The 20,898-nt window shown below is 32.7% G+C and overlaps 1 protein-coding gene across 5 annotated transcripts; it reads right to left on the bottom strand.

Annotated features, from left to right (window-relative positions):
- Window positions 1-5,326: 5,326 nt before the first annotated feature.
- Window positions 5,327-14,293, bottom strand: LOC123213724 (small GTPase LIP1-like). Of its 5 annotated transcripts, none has more exons than XM_044633227.1 (8): window positions 14,199-14,293; window positions 13,889-14,042; window positions 13,660-13,801; window positions 12,001-12,339; window positions 8,176-8,480; window positions 7,079-7,132; window positions 6,097-6,227; window positions 5,327-5,985 (listed from the first exon to the last, which is right to left on the bottom strand). In XM_044633227.1, exons 3-8 carry the CDS (start codon window positions 13,748-13,750, stop codon window positions 5,799-5,801), a joined length of 1,107 nt encoding a protein of 368 aa, XP_044489162.1. In that variant the 5' UTR covers window positions 13,751-13,801; window positions 13,889-14,042; window positions 14,199-14,293; the 3' UTR covers window positions 5,327-5,798. The 5 variants fall into 5 exon arrangements, with proteins under 5 accessions (XP_044489162.1, XP_044489178.1, XP_044489171.1 ...); XM_044633243.1 differs by lacking the exon at window positions 14,199-14,293 and having other exon boundaries at window positions 12,001-12,142; window positions 12,248-12,339; window positions 13,889-14,170; XM_044633236.1 differs by lacking the exon at window positions 14,199-14,293 and having other exon boundaries at window positions 5,327-5,973; window positions 13,889-14,176.
- Window positions 14,294-20,898: the final 6,605 nt, after the last annotated feature.

Consider the following 20,898-nt stretch of genomic DNA (forward strand, 5'->3'; position numbering starts at 1 on the left):
CTAATCAAATGATGATCACTCTTAAAGAGATTCAAGTAGTAGAGGAGGCCTACCAATGCATGAAAGATAAAGACGATAAAAGGAATGAAGACTCGGCTAAACATGAAGAGGTGATAGAAGAGACAAACAATGGTAACATGCTAGTGCTTATGAGAGCCTTGCACATCTAAAACAACCTCTATAAGGATCAAAGGCTCAACATCTTCCAAACAAGGTGTGCCACCAATAGCAAGGTGTACTCAGTCATAATGGATAATATGAGTTATGTTAATGTGACATTTACTACACTTGTGAAGCAACTTAAATTACCTTCCTCACCATACCACAACTGTACAAGTTACAATGGCTAAATAATGGGAGTAGTCTTCAAGTGACAAGGTAAGTGTTTTTCTTTATCCATTGGCTACCATTATATTAACCAAGTAATGTGTGATATTATACCTATGGATACATGTCATGTGTTGTTGGGGAGACCTTGGTAATTTGATAGGAGTATGAAACATGATGGTAAAAAGAACATTTATTCCTTTAGGTTCAAGGAGAAGATCATTACTCTAACACCCTTTAGCCCTAATCAAATCCATTAAACACCAAAGATGATAGAAATTAGAAAAGATAACTTGTTCTTGAGTGGAGGTCGCATAGAGAGAACCATCCTCAAACATAAACCCATGAATGCATTGCTTGTAGTTGATAGGAAAGAAAGGAGAAAGGTGAGTATGTCTTTTGCCTTAATTCAACCCTTACTTGAAGAGTTTGGGGATGTCTTCCCTAGTGATCCTCTACTTGGTTTGCCACTTATAAGGAGAATTAAGCACCATATTGACCTTATTCTTAGGGTTCCCTTACCTAATAGGACAGTTTATAGATGCAACCCCATGGAAGCTGAAAAGCTTCAAAGACAAGCTAATGAGTTAATTGCAAAAGGGTTTGTAATGGAAAGTATAAGTCCATGCTCGGTGTCGACCTTGTTTGTGCTCAAGAAAGATGGGACCTATAAGATGTGTATTCATAGTAGAGTTATCACTAATATCATTATAAAGTATAGACATCCCATACCTCGGTTGGATGATATGATTAATGAGTTGCATGATACAACCATCTTCTCCAAAATTGACATAAGAGGTGGGTACCACCAGATCTAGATAAGGGAAGTAGATGAATGGAAAACGAATTTCAAGACCAATGAAGGCTTTCATGAATATATGGTGATGCCTTTTGGCTTATATAATGCTCTAAGCAATTTCATGAGTTTGATGAATAAGATACTCAAACTTTTCATTGGCAAATCTGTTGTTGTTCACTTTGGTAATATTCTTGTGTATAGCAAAGGCCAGAATGAGCATATTAAGCACTTAAGGTCAGTGTTTGAGGTGTTCAGGAAGTAAAAACTCTATACGAAATTAAAGAAGTGTGAATTCTTTGTGGGCAACGTCGTCTTCTTTAGATATGTCATCTCAAATGATGGAATCATGGTAGATCAATCTAAAGTGAAAGCAATTTGTACCTAGCACAAGCCTAAGACAATCACGGATGCAATGAGGTTTCACGACTTAGTTTCATTTTACACAAGGTATGTGCCAAATTTCAACACCATCATGGCTCTCATTATCGAAAGCATAAATAAGGGTCAATTTGAATGGAATTTGGTAACCAATAAAGCCTTTACAATGATCAAGTAAAAACTTTGTGAAATGTTTATCCTTGCATTGTCGAATTTTGATAAGTTGTTTGAGGTGAAATGTGATGCTAATAGAGTAGGAATAAAGGTTATACTACTCAATCCAAGAGGTCTCTAAGTTACTTTAGTGAGAAACCCAATGACACAAGAGGAGATACTAAACTTATGATGAGGCATTTTATTTCATAGTAAAAGCACTTGATTATTAGAGTCATTACCTTTGACCCAAGAAATTTGTGTTACATTCGAATGATTAAACATTGAAATTCCTTAATAGGCAACAGAAAATCACCCCAAGACATGCCAAATAGGTAGAATTCTTGTAATCCTTCTTTTTTGTTTCTTCTTACAAACAAGGTACCACTGATGTTGTTGTCGGTGCCTTGTCAAGGAGGCACTTATTACTTTCCACTCTTGATGTTACAATTCTTGGCTTTCAACTCATGAAGGACCATTATAATAGAGATGAAGACATGTCAAGGATCATCAAAAAGTGTTCTAATGGTGCCTATAGGGATTTTACTATGCAAAAGGGTTTTCTCTTCAAAAGGAATTGGTTATGTGTGCCAAAGGGATCATTTAGGGAGCTCTTGATAAGGAAGATGCATGGTGGTAGTTTGATAGGTCATTTTGGCATTAATAAGACCTTGCAAATGCTTAAAAAGCCAAGGCACATTTCAAACCGGGGTCTTACACACTCTTACCAATCTTGGAGCAACCATAGAAAGACCTAAACATGGATTTTATAGTGGTTTTTTCAAGAACTCAAAGAGGGAGAGACTCAATTATAGTGGTTGTTACTAGGTTTTTATAGATGGTTCATTTCATTCCATGCTACAAGATGGATGATGCAAGCATGGTGGCGGATCTATTCTTTAAGGAGATTGTGAGGTTGCATGGTGTTTCGAGAACCATTGTATTCAATCGTGACATAAAGTTCCTAAGCAACTTTTGGAGGACACTATGGAGCAAACTTGAAACAAAGATCTTATTTAGCACTTTTCATCACCCCCAAACTGATGGTTAAACAAAGGTGACAAATAGGATATTGGGCGCACTATTGAGGATCATGGTGAATCAACATCTCAAGGATTAGGACTTAAAGTTAGCCTATGCTCAGTTAACATATAATCGAGATCCAAGTGTACAATCAACCACTCTCTTTTTAAGGTAGTTTATGTGATTAATCCACTTCTATTGAACTAACATCTCTACCGATTGATTTGCAAGTTCATAAAGATGTTCAAGAAACGGTGAAAGCAATGAAGAAGTTCATGAGGGCATCAAAGGAAAAATTGAGAAGGCAAATAAAACTTACAAGATAAAGGCCAATAAGCATAGGAGATTTGGTTTGGTTATACTTAAGGAAAGAGTATTTTCCTTCCAAGAGAAAGAGTATGCTAGCACCTAGAGCCGATGGTCCATTTGATGTGATTGCAAGAGTAGGAGACAATGCATACAAGGTGGTTTTGTCAAATGAATTAAGAGGAGTTTTAGCCACCTTTAATGTGGGAGATTTGTCACCATACTTGGAAGATGAAAGGCTTTTAGATTTGAGGACAAATCCTTTTTAACCTAAGAAGGATGACAAAAAACGGACCCATATCTTGCAATCAAGCTCTAACATGTCCATCCTTAACAATAATGTCCAAGCCCGTCCTCACTCTCCTTTCCATTTGGCCCTTCAAGCTTCAATGGATTCAAGTCTTTCAATTGGGCACAATTTGGTTAGTTGGGTCTAAGGCTAGCAATCAAGCCCAAAGCAAGCCCATTAGAGTGTTATTTTATTAGCTTTGTTTAATCATGCATGGTATTAGCTTAATCCTGTATTTAGTCACGCTAAATTTCTATTTTTAGTTTATATCTAGCTTGGAAGAGTATAAAAGCGAAGTCAAATGAGTAATTAATGGAGGAGGCAAGGTGGACAAGTAAGTGGCTCAAGGCTTCTTAATTTAGTAAGGATAAGAGTGCAAGGTCATGGTGGCTCTTTGTCCCTTATCCCTTTTGGCATATCCCATAATTATCTTGGTTAGGATCTCTAGATGCCTTATTTTATGTTATTTTGAATTTAAATTTATTAGTTTATTGTATCTTTTGAGTCCCCTATAAAGGCCATAAACTCACTTTGTACTCTCTAGCTTGATTAATGAAAATATATGTCTTGTGTTCTTAAGCACATTTTCTCTCCTTTATCCAACCTTTTGTGACCAGAGTTGGTAGTGGATTATCTTTGGCTGGTGAAAATTCCTTTGAGCTTTAGATTCTCTTTGGTCATTTAATTCTTTAAACCTTGCATATTACTTGTTTATGTTTTTTTCCTTGCTTGGCCGAATTGTCTATCTTGGAGACTAGTTTAATTATTGCATTAACTCACCTAAATATTACAATGTCTAGTAGTCGTTGGATGTATAGAAGTTCATTAGGCAGTAACACACTACCCTTTTTTTTTTTCTTAACTTTAAACAGTTCCAAGCCACCCCCCACAGATCTTACATTAAGGCCCAGATTCATTGGTCATGTCTCCAATGGTTTCGTCTGACCCTTTACTATGTCTAATTGAAAGTTTAAGTCTATCTATAGACAATATTGATACTATAATCAGCCATTTATTGAAGTTACATTGAAGAAAAAGTACACTTTGCATGGTTATATTTAATTGACAAAATATTAAGTATTGAGGGTGTTGGTTAGTTTTAAAAAATTGAAGAGGGAAAACTTTCCTTACCAAACTCAGCGTGACAATGTAAATAACTTTAATTTATATTATCGAGCTGATTACGGGATTAATTAACTTGTATAATTACTTTTCTTTAATTGGGTTTAGTAGTAGTGATTCATTCGAATTTGTAATCAAATCTTTATGATAAATTACAGCTTCCTTATTTGAATTATGTATTTTTATATTCTTAATGAACCTCATTAACGTGCTGTATAGGATTGCAAACAGGTCAGACATCATTTGCTTATGATTCTATTATTGTCAAACTAAACTCAAACCCGAATAGTTCAAATTCATCTGGTAAGCCGATGACTTTACATGAATACAATATCAATAAATTTTTAAAAATTTAAAATTGCCTTTAAACCTTTAAATTTTCATTTTCTAACTTTGAATATAAGTAACACTTAATTCAGTTACATCTCTATTAATGTGTATCTAATTGTTCAAATTATAACAAAGCAACTTTAAAAAAAATAACAGGTAATTACATTCTTAACTTCATTTGCATCATTGTAAAAGCAACCCGGATGGATTTATGGTCAGCAGGGGTCAAAAAATTATTTAAAAAAAATATAATCCAATTTTATAACAATTTTCCCTTAAAAATGCAATTCTTCTTTGTCCCCCTACTTTTTTGGTTATTACAAGTGGCCCCTCTTCCCAATCCATCTTTCACAAAATGCAAAATGTCAAAGCTGTGATCATTAACAATTTGTCCATTCTCTAAAGCAAATATCCTAAAATTTTTTATATCCAGATCAAATGTTAACAAACTTCAAACAAATTGCAAAATTCAAAAAAAAAAAAAAAAAACAGTTAGTAGTCGCCTTTTAGTCCATATTTTAAAATTAGAACATTGTCATACAAGATTTTTCGCTAATAATCCTTAGTTAGAATCAAGACACAAAAAATTGAGAAAAATGAACATACAAAATTCATATTTTGGCTGTAATGGTTTCTAAATATATAGACAATTTTTTGCTACCAATCTTCAAAAACAAAATAAACAAAACAATGATAAAACATATCTTTCTGTTTTAACAATTAATCATGACATCATCAGATAAATATTATTGAATTTTCCTGAGCCAATGGCAGTAAAAACACAATAAATTTAAAAACAAAAAAAAAAAAACCTTCTCTCTTCTTTGTTTTGTAACATGAACAAAATTCAAAGGAACTGGCAGACAGGTTTGAGGCCATTAGAAAACAGGAAAAGGTTAATTAAAAAGAATCAATCGCAAAGATCATTTATACATTATGAATAGGCTGTAGAGATATAAAAGAATCGATGAACCGGCTTTTTACGAGCAAAAAAATAAGGCAAAATGAATCATACATAAAAAAAACATGAAGTACCTGCTGGTAAATCTCACTCTTTGTAGGCCAACACAATTAGACATTGATATCTGTGCATTTTGATCGAGCAGTGCTACTGATTTCCTGTGAACTGCTCAGGGAAAATCTTGGGAGGCTATAATTCTCAAGCACCAAAACTGGCTGCTGAGGATAAAGAGTTGGAGGCGGTGTGAGATTGTGCTGCGCTGGAAGAGGAGGAACCATATTGTACCTGAACGGATCACTGTTAAAACTGGATGAGAACCCAGAAAGGAACAACTTCTGAATTGTGTATGCAAATATATATATATATGTGTATATGATATACTGAAAGAAAATGAACATAAAAGGTTACCTTTCAGTGGTGTAAGACTTTTCCTCATTGCTGAAATTTTCATCAAATCTTTGAACAGATCTATGAACAGGCAAAATGAACCACGAATTTGATGCTGGTAAGTCATCTGAAAAATATCTTCTTCTGATCAACTGAAACAAAACCGGAGATTTTCAGAAAAGTTCCACAACGTCTTGGCAAATAACATGTTTTCAACATGCGTACATATATGCAAGAACCAGGGCTGCTAAAAAAACTGGAGAACTGACAAAACAAACAGAAACTGAGGAGACCAAACCGAAAAAACCAGTTAACTGATCCATTAGTCTCAGTTTCGGTTTGCATTTTTTAATTTTTTGGTATTTAGTTCAATTTTGGATTTCATCATAAAAAACAATAGACTTTGGTTAATCAACCATTCACCATTCATGAAAAAGGAACACTCATTCCACAAGTCATTCAATTTTGAATGACCCTCTTCCTCAAGTCGTTTACAGTTAACCACATTTGGGACAAAAATAAACAATTAAGGATGGAACACCCATACCTAAAGTTTCATAGTTATTCTAGATAGGAAGTTGCAATCTTTTTTTAATTTGTATTTTAATTTGGTAACACTTGTATATATGGAAGACCATATCTAAAATTCTTTTATTTTTTCTTGAAATTGTTAAGGTTGTATGGATGACTTTGACATATTTAATTTGCTAGTTTTTTTTCTTGTTTATATAAAAAATGAAGTTTCAGGTGAAATTTAATTGAATTTTGAAAATAATAATTTTTGACTAATTAAAAAACCGAAAATGGATTAACCAGTTCAATATTACCAGTTAACTGGTTAGCAGTTAACCGGTGGCATTAGAGTGGTTATGGTTTAGAACAAATAAAAAGAACTTTCGGTTCGATTTTTATTCTTGGCCCATGGATCAGTTAACCAACCATGAGCATCCCCCACACAAACTAGATCAGTAACATTGACTGAAAGAAAGAAAATCACACAGACCGTGCGAAAAAATTTCAACAAAGCTTCCCTGTCATATCTTGCTCCTTTGGCTGCCTGTACATGGCAACAAAGGAACTGTCATCTAGGTTCATGACCAATATATAAACACCAAAATTTATATGAGCTCTAATAATTTGAACAATTAAGCAAATCAAATTTCATTGGCTCGCAACTTTTTGAAAGTTTTTACTGGCACATGTTATACAGACTTCATGCTGGTTCTATAAATAAAAGAAACCATGCTGAATATCCATAAAACTGGAATCACCAACAGAAAAGATGGAATGAAAAGACAGTATCAACTAATGAAATCTCAACACAGAAACCAAAAAATGTAATTCAATGTAGAAAATCAATCTTAGATGAGACAAGTATGCAATATCATCCATAAATCTATTTGATAAAATGCCATCAGAAATGCATTCACTTTAAAATCATAAATCATGGTAGTGATAAATAGCGGAAAGACAAAACTAAGCACCTATGTAGCAAAACTAAGCATGTGATAATGCGGTATACTTGTCCTGCTTAGTACTCTTCAGAGAAAGATGACTGCAATCAGATGCAGCAGGAAGAACCAGGTTAATGTAAGATAATTTAAATTCCTTCTACAGTGAATATCTAGGGTTGTTATAATAATCAGTTAAGGCATGGAATTATATACTGTGCACAAGAAAATATATGATAAATACAGCACACACCTTCTCCCACTTTTTGGCTCTCTAAAAAAGTGCAGTCAACAGTACATGGAATACTGAAAAGTAAACAGGAGAGGCTAAGCACAGAAGAGGTGTAGGGGTGAATGCAGCAAGCTAATTCCAATAACAACAATTTCCCAGTGAAAAATGCGTACCCAATATTGTCAAGCAAATGATGTTATTGAATATGCTCCTAAGATCCATCTTAACAGAAACATGCATTGTACATATGCATAGTAACTAAAAGTCTATAATGTTCAAATGCCATCTAAAGCAACCAACCAAACTGCAATAAGACTAACCATACACAGATTATATTCATAAGGCACAAAAACACCACAAAAGGATTCTTGAATGACAATAGAAACAACAAGAGGAGATAAACAAGCGCCTGCTTACCGAAAGAAGGCTTCCACTACCAGGGAAACTTTCAGTCAGAGGAAGTTCCTCACTAGATGAGAGTAAACCCTGCTTCTCAACCCAATGACGAGCTACATCAACAAAATTGCCACTGCTTCCTCCTGTACCTACTTTTGGAGCAATATCTGCTTTGTTACCAATAACAATATATGGTACAGGAAGACCACCAGGACCTCCAGAACCTAAAGGAGCTGAAAATGACCCAGTGGCAGCAATCTCAGCTGCCCACTTCTGCAAGCTTGTTTTCGTTCTTCTCTGAGAGAGATCATGAACAAAAATTACACCTGCACAGAAGTTTTTTTTATCCATAATCATTACTAGAAATTGCAAGATAGAACAGCATGAAATATGTACAGGGAAAAATAATTATAATTGAAATGGTAAAAGAATTTGAAAAAGTGTATCTAAATACAGTTGAAGTATAAATGATTTTTCTAAAATAGGAATAATAGTGTATTCATACACTACAGTACTAAAATTGATGTTCACAACCAGCTTCTATAGAAAAACATCTTTCTGGAAAATGACTCCTTCAATGGTTAACAAAATTTAATCTGGCTCAAAATAAGTAACAAGAGTTTATTACAGTGTTTCTACTGCTGCACATGATTAAGAGCAAAGTAGTTTAAGTAAAAGACAAACATCAATTCATATAGCAAAAAATGAGAAGACACAACTTGTTAATTTACAATATCATCAGCAGACCAAAATATCTACACTTTGAAGCTCAACAAACACCGATCCAAGACAGTGACCACAACGTAACCATTGTGATAGAAACCCAACTCAAATATTATTAATATTAATAAAATAGTGTTGACAACAGAGGTGTCAACTCCTCCCAAAGACAATTAGAGGTGTCTTTCCCCTCCCAAATTAGCTAAAGGCTATCCAAATACCAAATTAACAATGTTTTTTTTTTTTTCCCTTTCTCTCCTCCAATCACTCATATTTATACTCTCTATATTTTAAATTCAAATATTATCTAGATCAAATCAAATATTTATCCTAATAAACTCAAATATTATCTAAATTAAATCAAATATTTACCTAATCAAATCAAATATCTTATAATTAAATCAAATATATTATTCTAATTCAAATATATTTTATTATTTATTAAGTCCTAACATTACCTGCCCCTCAAAAACCACCTTGTCCTCAAGGTGAGGATTTTTTTTTTACAGCTCTTCCAACCCAATTTGAAAAAATTTCTGTCATTTTGTTATTAGTCCAGTTGTTGTTTAAAGTCGAGAACGTCAAATTCATGTTGTTCGCCGTTGCTAAACATATCATACTAACATCATTTGTCCGAAGCACCGACACATATGCCTCATCAAGTTCAACATCATTCACCATCAAAAATGTGTCAAGCACTCCAAATTCAGTCTTGATCACATCATCTTCCTCCTCAATCATCTCTCTTTTTATGACTTCTTTAGATAATGACGATGGTGGTTGAGCCTCAATCTCTTCGTATTCTTCCTCAAACAATAGCGATGGTGGTTGGGCTTTGATCTTGTTGTCTTCTTCCATCCCTTCTCCCATATTTTTTTCATTCATTTCATCAAATCTTCTCCATTCATTTTCATGTCCTTTCTCTAGCAGTTTTTTCTCTTCAGTCTCCATTTGAATCAAACATTTAAGTGAAGAGAGGTTTTCCAACGACAGGATCTTGCTAGACTCTGCGATTCCTTCATTCAAGTGTCCATTTTCCTTTTTGTCTTCAAATAATGCCGGATTTCGCTTTAGGATGCTGGAATCAACCAACACAGATTCTTTCCTTTTTATGTCGTCTTCGAATACGATTAGAATCCCATCATCATCCGATTCGTCTTCTTCCACCATGAAAATGGCCCATGACTTACGTTTACAATCATGGTTTGAGCGCTCTTTGTCTTCACAACAAGGACAAATTCCATTCGTCATCATTTCTCAGATTTCCCACTATGTTAATCATCGAACAATCCATCAAGGAAAAAGTCGATCTCATCAAGAATGATGATAGATGATGGTGGATTGTTCGACGATTAACACAGTGGGAAATCCGAGAAATGATGACGAATGGAATTTGTCCTCGTTGTGAAGACAAAGAGGGCTCAAACCATGATTGTAAACGTAAGTCATGGGCCATTTTCATGGTGGAAGAAGACGAATCGGATGATGATGGGATTCTAATCGTATTCGAAGACGACATAAAAAGGAAAGAATCTGTGTTGGTTGATTCCAACATCCTAAAGCGAAATCCGGCATTATTTGAAGACAAAAAGGAAAATGGACACTTGAATGAAGGAATCGCAGAGTCTAGCAAGATCCTGTCGTTGGAAAACCTCTCTTCACTTAAATGTTTGATTCAAATGGAGACTGAAGAGAAAAAACTGCTAGAGAAAGAACATGAAAATGAATGGAGAAGATTTGATGAAATGAATGAAAAAAATATGGGAGAAGGGATGGAAGAAGACAACAAGATCAAAGCCCAACCACCATCGCTATTGTTTGAGGAAGAATACGAAGAGATTGAGGCTCAACCACCATCGTCATTATCTACAGAAGTCATAAAAAGAGAGATGATTGAGGAGGAAGATGATGTGATCAAGACTGAATTTGGAGTGCTTGACACATTTTTGATGGTGAATGATGTTGAACTTGATGAGGCATATGCGTCGGTGCTTCGGACAAATGATGTTAGTATGATATGTTTAGCAACGGCGAACAACATGAATTTGACGTTCTCGACTTTAAACAACAACTGGACTAATAACAAAATGACAGAAATTTTTTCAAATTGGGTTGGAAGAGCTGTAAAAAAAAAATCCTCACCTTGAGGACAAGGTGGTTTTTGAGGGGTAGGCAATGTTAGGACTTAATAAATAATAATAATAAATAAAATATATTTGGATTATAATAATATATTTGATTTAATTATAAGATATTTGATTTGATTAGGTAAATATTTGATTTAATTTAGATAATATTTGAGTTTATTAGGATAAATATTTGATTTGATCTAGATAATATTTGAATTTAAAATTTAAAATACAGGGAGTATAATTATGAGTGATTGGAGGAGAGAAAGGGAAAAAAAGAAAAACATTGTTAATTTGGTATTTGGGTAGCCTTTGGCTAGTTTGGGAGGGGAAAGACACCTCTAATTGTCTTTGGGAGGAGTTGACACCTCTGTTGTCAACACTATTTTATTAATATTAATAATATTTGAGTAGGGTTTCTATCACATTGCATATAAGATAAAGCTTTCATTTTACTAACACATAAATAAAGGTAGGAAAGGAGTGGTAGCATCCCTTCGTTGCAGCCCCACATTTAGGAAACTCCATAGAGTTAAAGATGCCTCACTCCAACATCATGCTTTTCTCTCTCTTTCAGTAATAGCACAGAAATAAAATCTTGCACAACTGAAACCAACCATTTAATGAGGACGTGCAACCACACAGCCGATCAAACACCTACAGTAGCAAAATGCAACCAATTTTTTTATACCCAAAATTCCCTAGAATTTTCATACATCTTCACCAAGTTTTAACAAAGGGTTATTTCCAGAACTCCAAACAATAGTAGTTTGGAAACTTTGTAAATAAAATATCTCAAGTAGGTGGCCTTTAGGCTCATTGACTTAGGATTAACAAGAAAGTAAAATGACGACAACAACTAAAGCTCATTGACTTAAAAGCAAATGGGACATGGGCTCCTAAATAAGTAGGAAAGGACAAGTTATGAACAGGAAAAATTCTTTTCTGCTTCAAACTAGAGCCCTTTTCTGCCTTAAAATTTAAATTTAGCACTCACCATTAATTTGTGAGTAGAAAAGTGACCGACAATCTTTGTATCTCTCATGTCCTGATACATCCCAAAGTTCGATGAAGAAATCTCTCTCAGAATCACCTTTGATGCTATTTGAAGAGCCACCAGTATTTCCATATGTAATGTGCTGCATAAAAGAAAAAAATAAATAATAAGGAAAAAACACTTTAAGAAGATTTGATCTCCGGCAGTAACTGTTGAGTTCAAAACATTGCTGAAGTATGTGTACTACCTTTACACCAACTGTACATCCAATTGTTTGGGGAGGCCAAGCAACAGAAGAACCATTGAGAATCAGATGTACAAGAGAAGTTTTCCCCACACCTATGAGAATTTGGATATTTGAAAATGAACTCTAGCATCAAATATTGAATTCAATAGATAAAATGAAATAGACAAATGGCTGAAAGACTACTCAAAATATGATTAGCAAATAATCATAAAAGCATATCGGTGGTCTTGCTTCATAGTTTGGCACACAAACCAATACAGGTGTTCTGGAATATCAAATAGACTTCTATACCAACTTTTAAAGTGAAAACTCAGAACCATTAAACCTGTCCTTTCCATAATTTGTCTATATAGCTATTCATCTCACCCTCAAATGAAATTAACCAAAGAGCAAGCAGAAATAACTTGATATCATTGTATATGTAAAGGAATTCAATTCATTTTCAAATGCATAATCTGCCTTTCCTCCTAGACTTTTAGTTATGCGATGTATCACAAGTCCTAAATCATATAAGATTCAATAGGTTGACAGAATTTAAAAGCCTAAACACACTACTCTTATGCTAGTAATCATACTTCTAACTGATCAATCTCCATGAACTAAAATTTACATCGACCATAAGTTTTTAAACTCTCATAAATTGAACACTAAGAATGTTTTCAATCTCACATACTTAAACTTCTCTAATCAATTCAAAATCTTCAACTCAACGAATCCCAACAAGCAACGACTAACCTTGCTCAAATACTTTAAAGCATAAAACAAGTTCCACAAACAAAAAAAAATCACTTAAAAGCACACAAAACAAAAGCATAGGAAAACCAGAGAAACATGATATCATTCTACATGTAAAGGAATTTAATTCATTTTCAAATGCAAAGAATCTGCCTTACCTCCAAGACTTCCTATGCAATGTATCACAAGTCCTCAGACTCACAAGATTCAATAGGTTGATAGATCCAAAGCATACAAAGTCGTCTCCTATAATAGTAAGCATAGTTCTAACTAATCAAGCACAACAAACATAACATGTACAGCTACCATAATTTCTTATGCTCATAAATCAAACACTAAGAACCCTTTTCGATCTCACACAATTAACATTTCTGTTCTCACTTCGAAATCTTCAACTCAACCTATCCGAATAAGCTAAAACCAACCTTGTTCCGACACTTTAAAGCATAACACAAATTCCATAAATAAAAGAATTCACTAAAAGCAACCAAAACAAAAGCATATCAAAACCAAAAAAGAGCAACAAAATCAACACAAACCAAAGCAGTCATATTCAAGAGAACATGTTCCACCAACTCAAATTCAGTTGAAAAAAAAAAAAAGAAGGAAACAGAAGCATAAAACACAAACATAAAACTGAAAAAAAATCAAAGTTAATCAGATTCAAAATTAACTACCTGAATCACCAACAACAAGAACTCGAACTTGCCCACAAGAAGGCCCTCCATTCTGCTCTTTGTTATTGTTCTCACGTTGCCTCCAAAACATGATTTTTTTTCACAGTTTAACCCCCCGCCAAAAAAAGAAAGAAACTCGCCTCTAGAACAACAAACCAAAAGCTTTTCAAGTCCCGTCAAACAAATTAATCAACTTCAATACAAAACCACACTTTCTCCAAATGCGTACCTCAAAACCCATGTTAGACTCAAGTTAACCCAACATTTCTTCGCATAACCAGCACCAATTTGCCGTAATAACGAATCTCGATCTGGGTCGTCGAAAAATTCAAGTGGGTGTGTCTGAAAACTTGCTGGAGAGTTGAGTTTCGACTAAATAAGATCTGAAATTAAGAAAGTTTATGAATTTGGGATTTTTTTTTTTTTTGTTTCAGTTAAAAGCGAAATAAAGGGTATTTAAAGAACTTTCCGTTTTTTAATTCGTTTGAGCGGAGTGATATGACGGGGGATCAGGGATGCGTGCAGAAGAAACGTCGAACCTGCAAGAGGAAGGTGGTTTCCACGTGCTAAAAAGCAGGTGAAGTTTCCTACTGTTTTTTTCCCACTCTGTTGGAGTGCCGCTTAGGATATTCTTTTTTACAGGCTTTTTAAAATAGAGCAGTAACCAACTAGTTATGTTACTTATTCAAGATTTGGCCGATCTAATTAGTTGATCCAATCAATCCAACAAGATAATTCAATTTATTTTTAAATTATCATAAATTTATAAATTATATTAACTATTTAATACATTTTTTAAATATAAAATTAAATAAAAATAGTTTTATATCATTATCAATAATAATTAAGTGTATTTTTTTTAAAACATAAATTTCAATTTAATAAAATAAAAAAACTCTAAAAAAGTTAAAAAAATTTAATTATATTAATCAAACAATTTACACCCTATTACATATATTAAAAAATCAATTATTAATTTTATTATTAATTTAATTAAAATATTAGTGGAGGCTCAAACTGCTCTTCATCTTTTTTATGGTTATCAAGTGTCATCATTTAATTATTTTCATCACTTTAAAGAATATAATAAAGTTATAATTTAACATAAATTTGAAATACATACAAACTTAAAAAACTTTTTAATTTCAAACCAACTTCTAAAAGCATGAGAATATTACTGTTTGATATCTTTTGGATAGTCTTCATCAAATATATTTTCTAACTCATTATAGTCAAATTCTCCTTCCTTGTTCTCCATAATCCAAAACAGGTTTAACATTGCTCATGTTAGCTTTACAAAAAAGATTTTTAATGTACTTTTCTTGAGATAACAAAATCCCATGATTCAGTTAACTTCGATGTTAAGAAAGTAATTCAACATACTAAGATCTTTGAGAGGAATTTCCTATTGAAGTCGTTTGATGACATGAGCCAAAAAGTTGAAATCATTGCCGATAAGAACAAGATTATCCACATAGATTAGTAATAAAGTGAAGCATCAGCTTTGGAGCCAAAAAATCCAAGCTTGCATAAGAAAGTAGTAAGGTGGGAAAACCATGACCTTGGTGCTTGTTTAAGGCCATAAAGAGCCTTGTGTACATGACACACATGATTAGGTTTCATTGGATAAGCATAGCCTTGAGGTTGTACCATTACACGGTTTCATCAAGTTTTCCCTAAAAAAAGGCATTAGAAACACCTAATTACTTAATAGTCCAACCAAGAGACACTATAAGTGATAAAATGAGTCGGATTGTGGATGGTTTAATTACAAGACTAAACATCTCAAAATAGTCAATATTTTTTGTAACAAGAAGTGTCTTATAACAGTTTGTTTTGACATCAGGATTCTTTTTAACTTTAAACACACATTTATTTCCAACTAAGTTGGATTCTTTTTCTTGAGGCACCAAATCCCATGTGCCTTGAGATAAAAGAGCATCAATTTCTTCATTCATTGCATCACAACAGTGTATGTCTTATAACACATGCTTATGTATCATTGGGCTCAAGAGCATGAAAAGCTTTCATTGTTTAGATCTCGTTGTACTTCATGGAGAAATCAGAAGAGAAAAAGATACACGCTTGTGCATAGGCAAAAATTCAACCATTCAATTTTTTGTTCCTTTCTTGTTCAATTCCTTGTTCATGGCTCTAGAATCTTGGAAAAATATCATATTTGAAGGAGGAACGACCATGCATCTTCATGGAATGTTCATTCCTACAAATTTTGAGAAGAAAATTCGATCATTGGGAGCTCTGACCGAGATTTGACTGAGTGTGGAAAAGAGGAAATTTAAATGATACACACTCGTGGATCATGGTTACATGTCTATGTATATTGCAAATTTGTGAAGAATATGTCTCTTTCAAAGCTAAATGGATCTATTATTTCATGCAATGGTCATGTGAGATATTCTAGCCATTCAAGAGTACAAATTGAAGGAGAATAGTTTAGAGATCATCCATGTAAATTCTAATACTCTCTGCTTCTCCAAAACCTCTATCTTTGAGCTCATAACTCATACTTTTGAGAGAATCTTGTGCTTATCCTTTGTATCAACCTTTGTAAAGGTATTTACAACTTAATTTTCTATACTTAAACGCACTTGGGTGAAATTCTAGAGAAACTATTGTATTGGGCGCAATCATGGATCAACTAGTATATGTGGGTGAAATCTTAAAAAATTATTGTAAAGAGATGTTATCTTTACAAGTGAAACTTCAAGTAGATTGCTTGAAAAAATGAATGTAGGAGACTCGAAAAAGAAAGCTTTGAACCACTGTAAATCTTGAACATTCATTTTCCCTAATCTTTTTACTTTAAGCTTTATTATTTGTGTTGTGTGTTTTATAAATTGTTGAATATTGTTTATGCTTGACTATCTTATTGAAATTGCTTATTTGGTTGACTTTGTGTATAAATTTGTTTAAAAGAATTTGCTTGGTTTAATTTTCCAATAATTATATTCACCCTCTCTAGGATTATTACTTATTTGAGGTTTTTCAATTGGTATTAAAGTTTAGACTCTAGATTGCAAAAATTAACAATTTTTAGGGTTCAAGATCAAATTTAGAATGGCTAGTATATATACCCATGTTTTTGGTGAAGGACATAGCATTACAAAACCACTATTGTTTTATAGGTCAAACTACAATCAATGAAAAATTACGATAAAACTTTGCATTCAATCGGTAGATTATAAGTTATGGGAACTCATTGAAAATGGTAACTTTGTGTCCAGGGAACCTAGAAAAAACTTGCCTAAAAGTGAAGAAGACTTTGACAAGGAAGATGAGAGATTAATGAGTTTAAATGAAAAAGGTATGACTATGTTGTTTAGTGCTTTAAACTCAACTAAACTTAATCATGTTTTCTCATGTGATTAAGCTTAAGGGATATAGACTATCCTTCAAATCACTGATGAAGGAACAAATCCAGTGAAGAAGTCCAAAATTGAGCGTCTTTTTTGGGAATATGAGCTATTCGAAATGAAGTTAGAAGAAAATATAATCGACATGTACAAAAAGTTCTCAAACTTGGTTAATTATCTTTAAGGACTTGGGCAGGAGATTAAGACCATTGAGCTTGTTAAGAAGATTCTTTAATCATTACATAAATCATGAAACATAAAAGTGACTGTCATTGAATAATCAAAGGATTTATGTCAAATAGGCATCTATGAGTTTATTGGAAGCTTATTGACCTTTGAGATGAAGAGAAAGCTCAAGAAAGAGGAAATCAGACCGAAAAAGAATATTACCTTAAAAGTAGAAAATGATGAGGATGAGTCTTCAATGGATGACAAAGACATGAGTCTTCTTGCAAGGAAATTCAACAAGTTCCTTTCAAGAAGCAAAGGAAAAAACTCTCCAAATCAAAATACAAGGAGGATAGTGACAATAAAGTTATATGCTACAAGCGTAAGAAACCTAGTCATATTAGACAAGAATGTCCTCAACTCATAAAGAGGAAGAAGAATAAGAAACTAAAAAAGAAGGTGCTTGTAGCCACTTGGAGTGAAAATGATAATTCAAGTGAAAAAAATGAGTTAGAGAACAAAAGAACCAATCCATGCTTCATGGCCATGAGCGAATTGGATGAAGAGGTAAATAACTATAACTCTTACTTTTTTATTGATTATAAGAAGCATTTGATTGTTTTATGGATGAATATAAATGCATATGTGTTCAAAATAAACCTTTGAGAAAGCAATTGACATGCATTAAAAATTATCATAAAAATATCATGAATAAGCATGCTAAGGTCAAGAAATAACTTGAATTAGTCAAAAATGAAAATATTTTAGCATTAAATGAGTTAGAAAAATTTAGATGTGAAAATGATGTATTACATGTGAAAGTGACTAACTTAAATGAGATTTAAAAAAAATTTAAAATAGACACAAAAAGATTAGATGAGATGTTTGTATCTCAAAGATATTTATTAAACAAATAAGGTCTACGTTATAATGGAAACAGTCCTTTTATTAAATTATATAGGTCACTAAAGAATGATCATTTATTACATTTAAAATATAAATTTTGTACTTTCGTTGGACATACTATTAGAAAGTCCCAAACCAGGAATGACCAATGATTCAAAATAAAAAAGACATGGGTTCCTAAAGGGAAAACATGGTGACTTACTTGTCATTCATGATGACAAACCTACAACTTACAAAAATGCTACAACAAATCTAGATTTTTCTAAGTGGCTAAAAGCCATGAAATCTAATATGGACTCTAATATCATAACCAAGTATGAAATTTAGTGAATTTACTTGAAGGGTAAAACCCATAGGGTGCAAATGGATTTTAAAGAAGAATATTGACATGTAGTAACATGCATACCTATAAAACATGATTGACTACTAAAGGTTTCAAACAAAAGCATGACATAAACTATGATGAAACCTTTATGATGGTTATGGTGCTAAAGTCTATTAGGATTATGCTTGTAATTACTACATACCATGATTATGAGATCTAACAAATGGATGTCAAGACTACTTTCATAAATAAAAATTTTGTAGAAAATGTATTTGTGACATAACTGAATGGTTTCATTCTTGAGGAGCAAGTTGGTAGGGCATGAAAGTTTCAAAGGTCTATTTATGAACTTAAGCAAGCTTAAAGAAGTTGAAACATTCATTTTAAAGAAGTTATAAGAGACTGATGTGTGAGGAAATGAGTGGTGTACAGTTGGTGGTGCATATTGGTTGCACTTGATGGGTTAAACTCTATGTCCTCGGAAGCATTTAGGTCATGAATTTTGACCTCCTTAAGGTTTATGTCACTAAGCTTAATCTGCTTGTATGTAGGAAAATGATCGTTTGAGGTCAACTTTAGGATTTTTCCATAGAAGTATTTGAAAGAGATGTTTTGCCTAAGCTCGTCAAGTTGTGAGAATTCATTCAGTTATTGGTAAGTTCATTAGAAGGCCCTTAATCTAACATCAAATTGTTGATCAGATTTCTCATCACCAATTGAAGTACACAATTTAGTCTTGTGCAAGATAAGTTATGGTAATAGCATTAAACATCTCATAATAGACTATGATATCCACAATGATGATAAAAATTAAGTGTAGAGACAAAGTTGGGCATAAAATGGTTGTTAACATGGTTAGATATATAACTCGAGAGCCTACATCCACAATTATGATATTAATAACTATGGGAAACCACTTCAGCAAAATGAATGTAGAGATTACAAAAGAATGTCCGAAAGGGGATGGGAAAATAGAGGGACACCTAAAGTGAGATTGTTGCCTTTAAGGATCTTGTCGCCTAACTTAGGATGAAAAACAAGACTAATTTTAAGTGCATAAGAGATATCTAGTATCTATTTATGCATGTATTGTGGTTCTCCCCTTTTCCTTTGGCAATCCTTCATATCTATAGGATTTATGAAAGGGGTTGCAATGTTATCAGTTACAAATTTGAAATTTATATTGAACACATGAATTCCTACATAGTTATATTGAAGAATAAATCATGATCAAAACTAATAAGGTAGAAAGTTATTGTTTTTCATCATGTGTAAATGACATGGAAAGGATACCAATTGGTAGAATGTGCTTTTTGGTTGAGGGATGTTAATTTGTCTGCCAAAACATGGGTTGTTGCTTCTATGCCGCTTGATCTCTTCTTGAGGAGATGCTCTACTAGCAGACACTGGAATATAATAGTTTGTAAAACACATTTAAAGATTTGCAAATAAAAGAAAAAATGAAAAATTATAGAATTAATAGATAGCTTAAATTTTAAAATTGGGTCTATAAAGTTTGACAATATTTAGTTTAAGAAAAAAAAATTGCATGTGGGGAGAGACTTTTTGCTTCAATTACTACAGACGCTTCAAATATATTAAAAAACGTCTCTTTAAAATTTATTAAATATGAAAACAACCCCATTATTATTTAAAAAGAAAAAAAACCATGCTATTGGAAAATGTCTCTTTAAAGCTTATCTAATATGAAAAAAAAACCTGTGAAATTAGAGTTTTTGTTTACCATCTCTTTTCCCTGATTTGAGCTTAATTAGCTTTTTAGTTTGAATAATGTTACGTACATAAATAATGTATATAATTTTATCTACAAACAATAATATGTTATTATATAATTTAATAGTTTTGAATTCGAGATAAAATAATAATAAATTATATGATGATATATCATTATTTGTAATTAAAGTTATATGCATTGTTTATACTTTTAATTTTATTCTTTTAGTTATCTTAATTAGGGTATTTTTCTTTTTTAGATTCAATTTATCACTTTCCCAATTCTTAATAATGTATTTTCATGAAATAACAAAATGTTTGAAAAAAAAAAGTTTCAATGATTTAAAAGTCTAACCATTATAGTTTAAGATTAAAAATTTACATAAAAATTAAATGAAAGCATAAAACAGTGTATTAATATATTTAAAAATCATTGATATCATTTTAATAATTTTTATTACGGTTAAAATGTTAAAACAGAAAAAAAAAACTAAAAATAAAGATATTATCAATTTGATCGGGCCAAAATCACTTCCCAGCACCAGTAAACAAACTTATCCCTGGAAATGGACAAGATTATCCCAGTCCAACTACATTGACCTTCTCTGAGAGCGAAACCAAAAGCCAAGTGGAGCTCCAAACTCCAAGGCCATATATAATATATTGGTAATTTTATCATTAACTCTTGGGCCCAATTCAAAAACTGAAAAACAAGCATGCGCATATATGTGT

Source organism: Mangifera indica, chromosome 1 (assembly GCF_011075055.1).
Source record: "Mangifera indica cultivar Alphonso chromosome 1, CATAS_Mindica_2.1, whole genome shotgun sequence".
NCBI classification, from domain to species: domain Eukaryota; kingdom Viridiplantae; phylum Streptophyta; class Magnoliopsida; order Sapindales; family Anacardiaceae; genus Mangifera; species Mangifera indica.

Bases quoted from the DNA above. Each gene is read 5' to 3' on its own strand.
- LOC123213724 (XM_044633227.1), bottom strand. From the start codon at position 13,750: ATGTTTTGGAGGCAACGTGAGAACAATAACAAAGAGCAGAATGGAGGG. The intron at 7,133-8,175 runs GTAAGCAGGCGC...TGCCATGTACAG, and splicing joins GTAGTGGAAGCCTTCTTTCG to GCAGCCAAAGGAGCAAGATA. The intron at 5,986-6,096 runs GTAACCTTTTAT...CAGTTTTAACAG, and splicing joins AAGTCTTACACCACTGAAAG to TGATCCGTTCAGGTACAATA.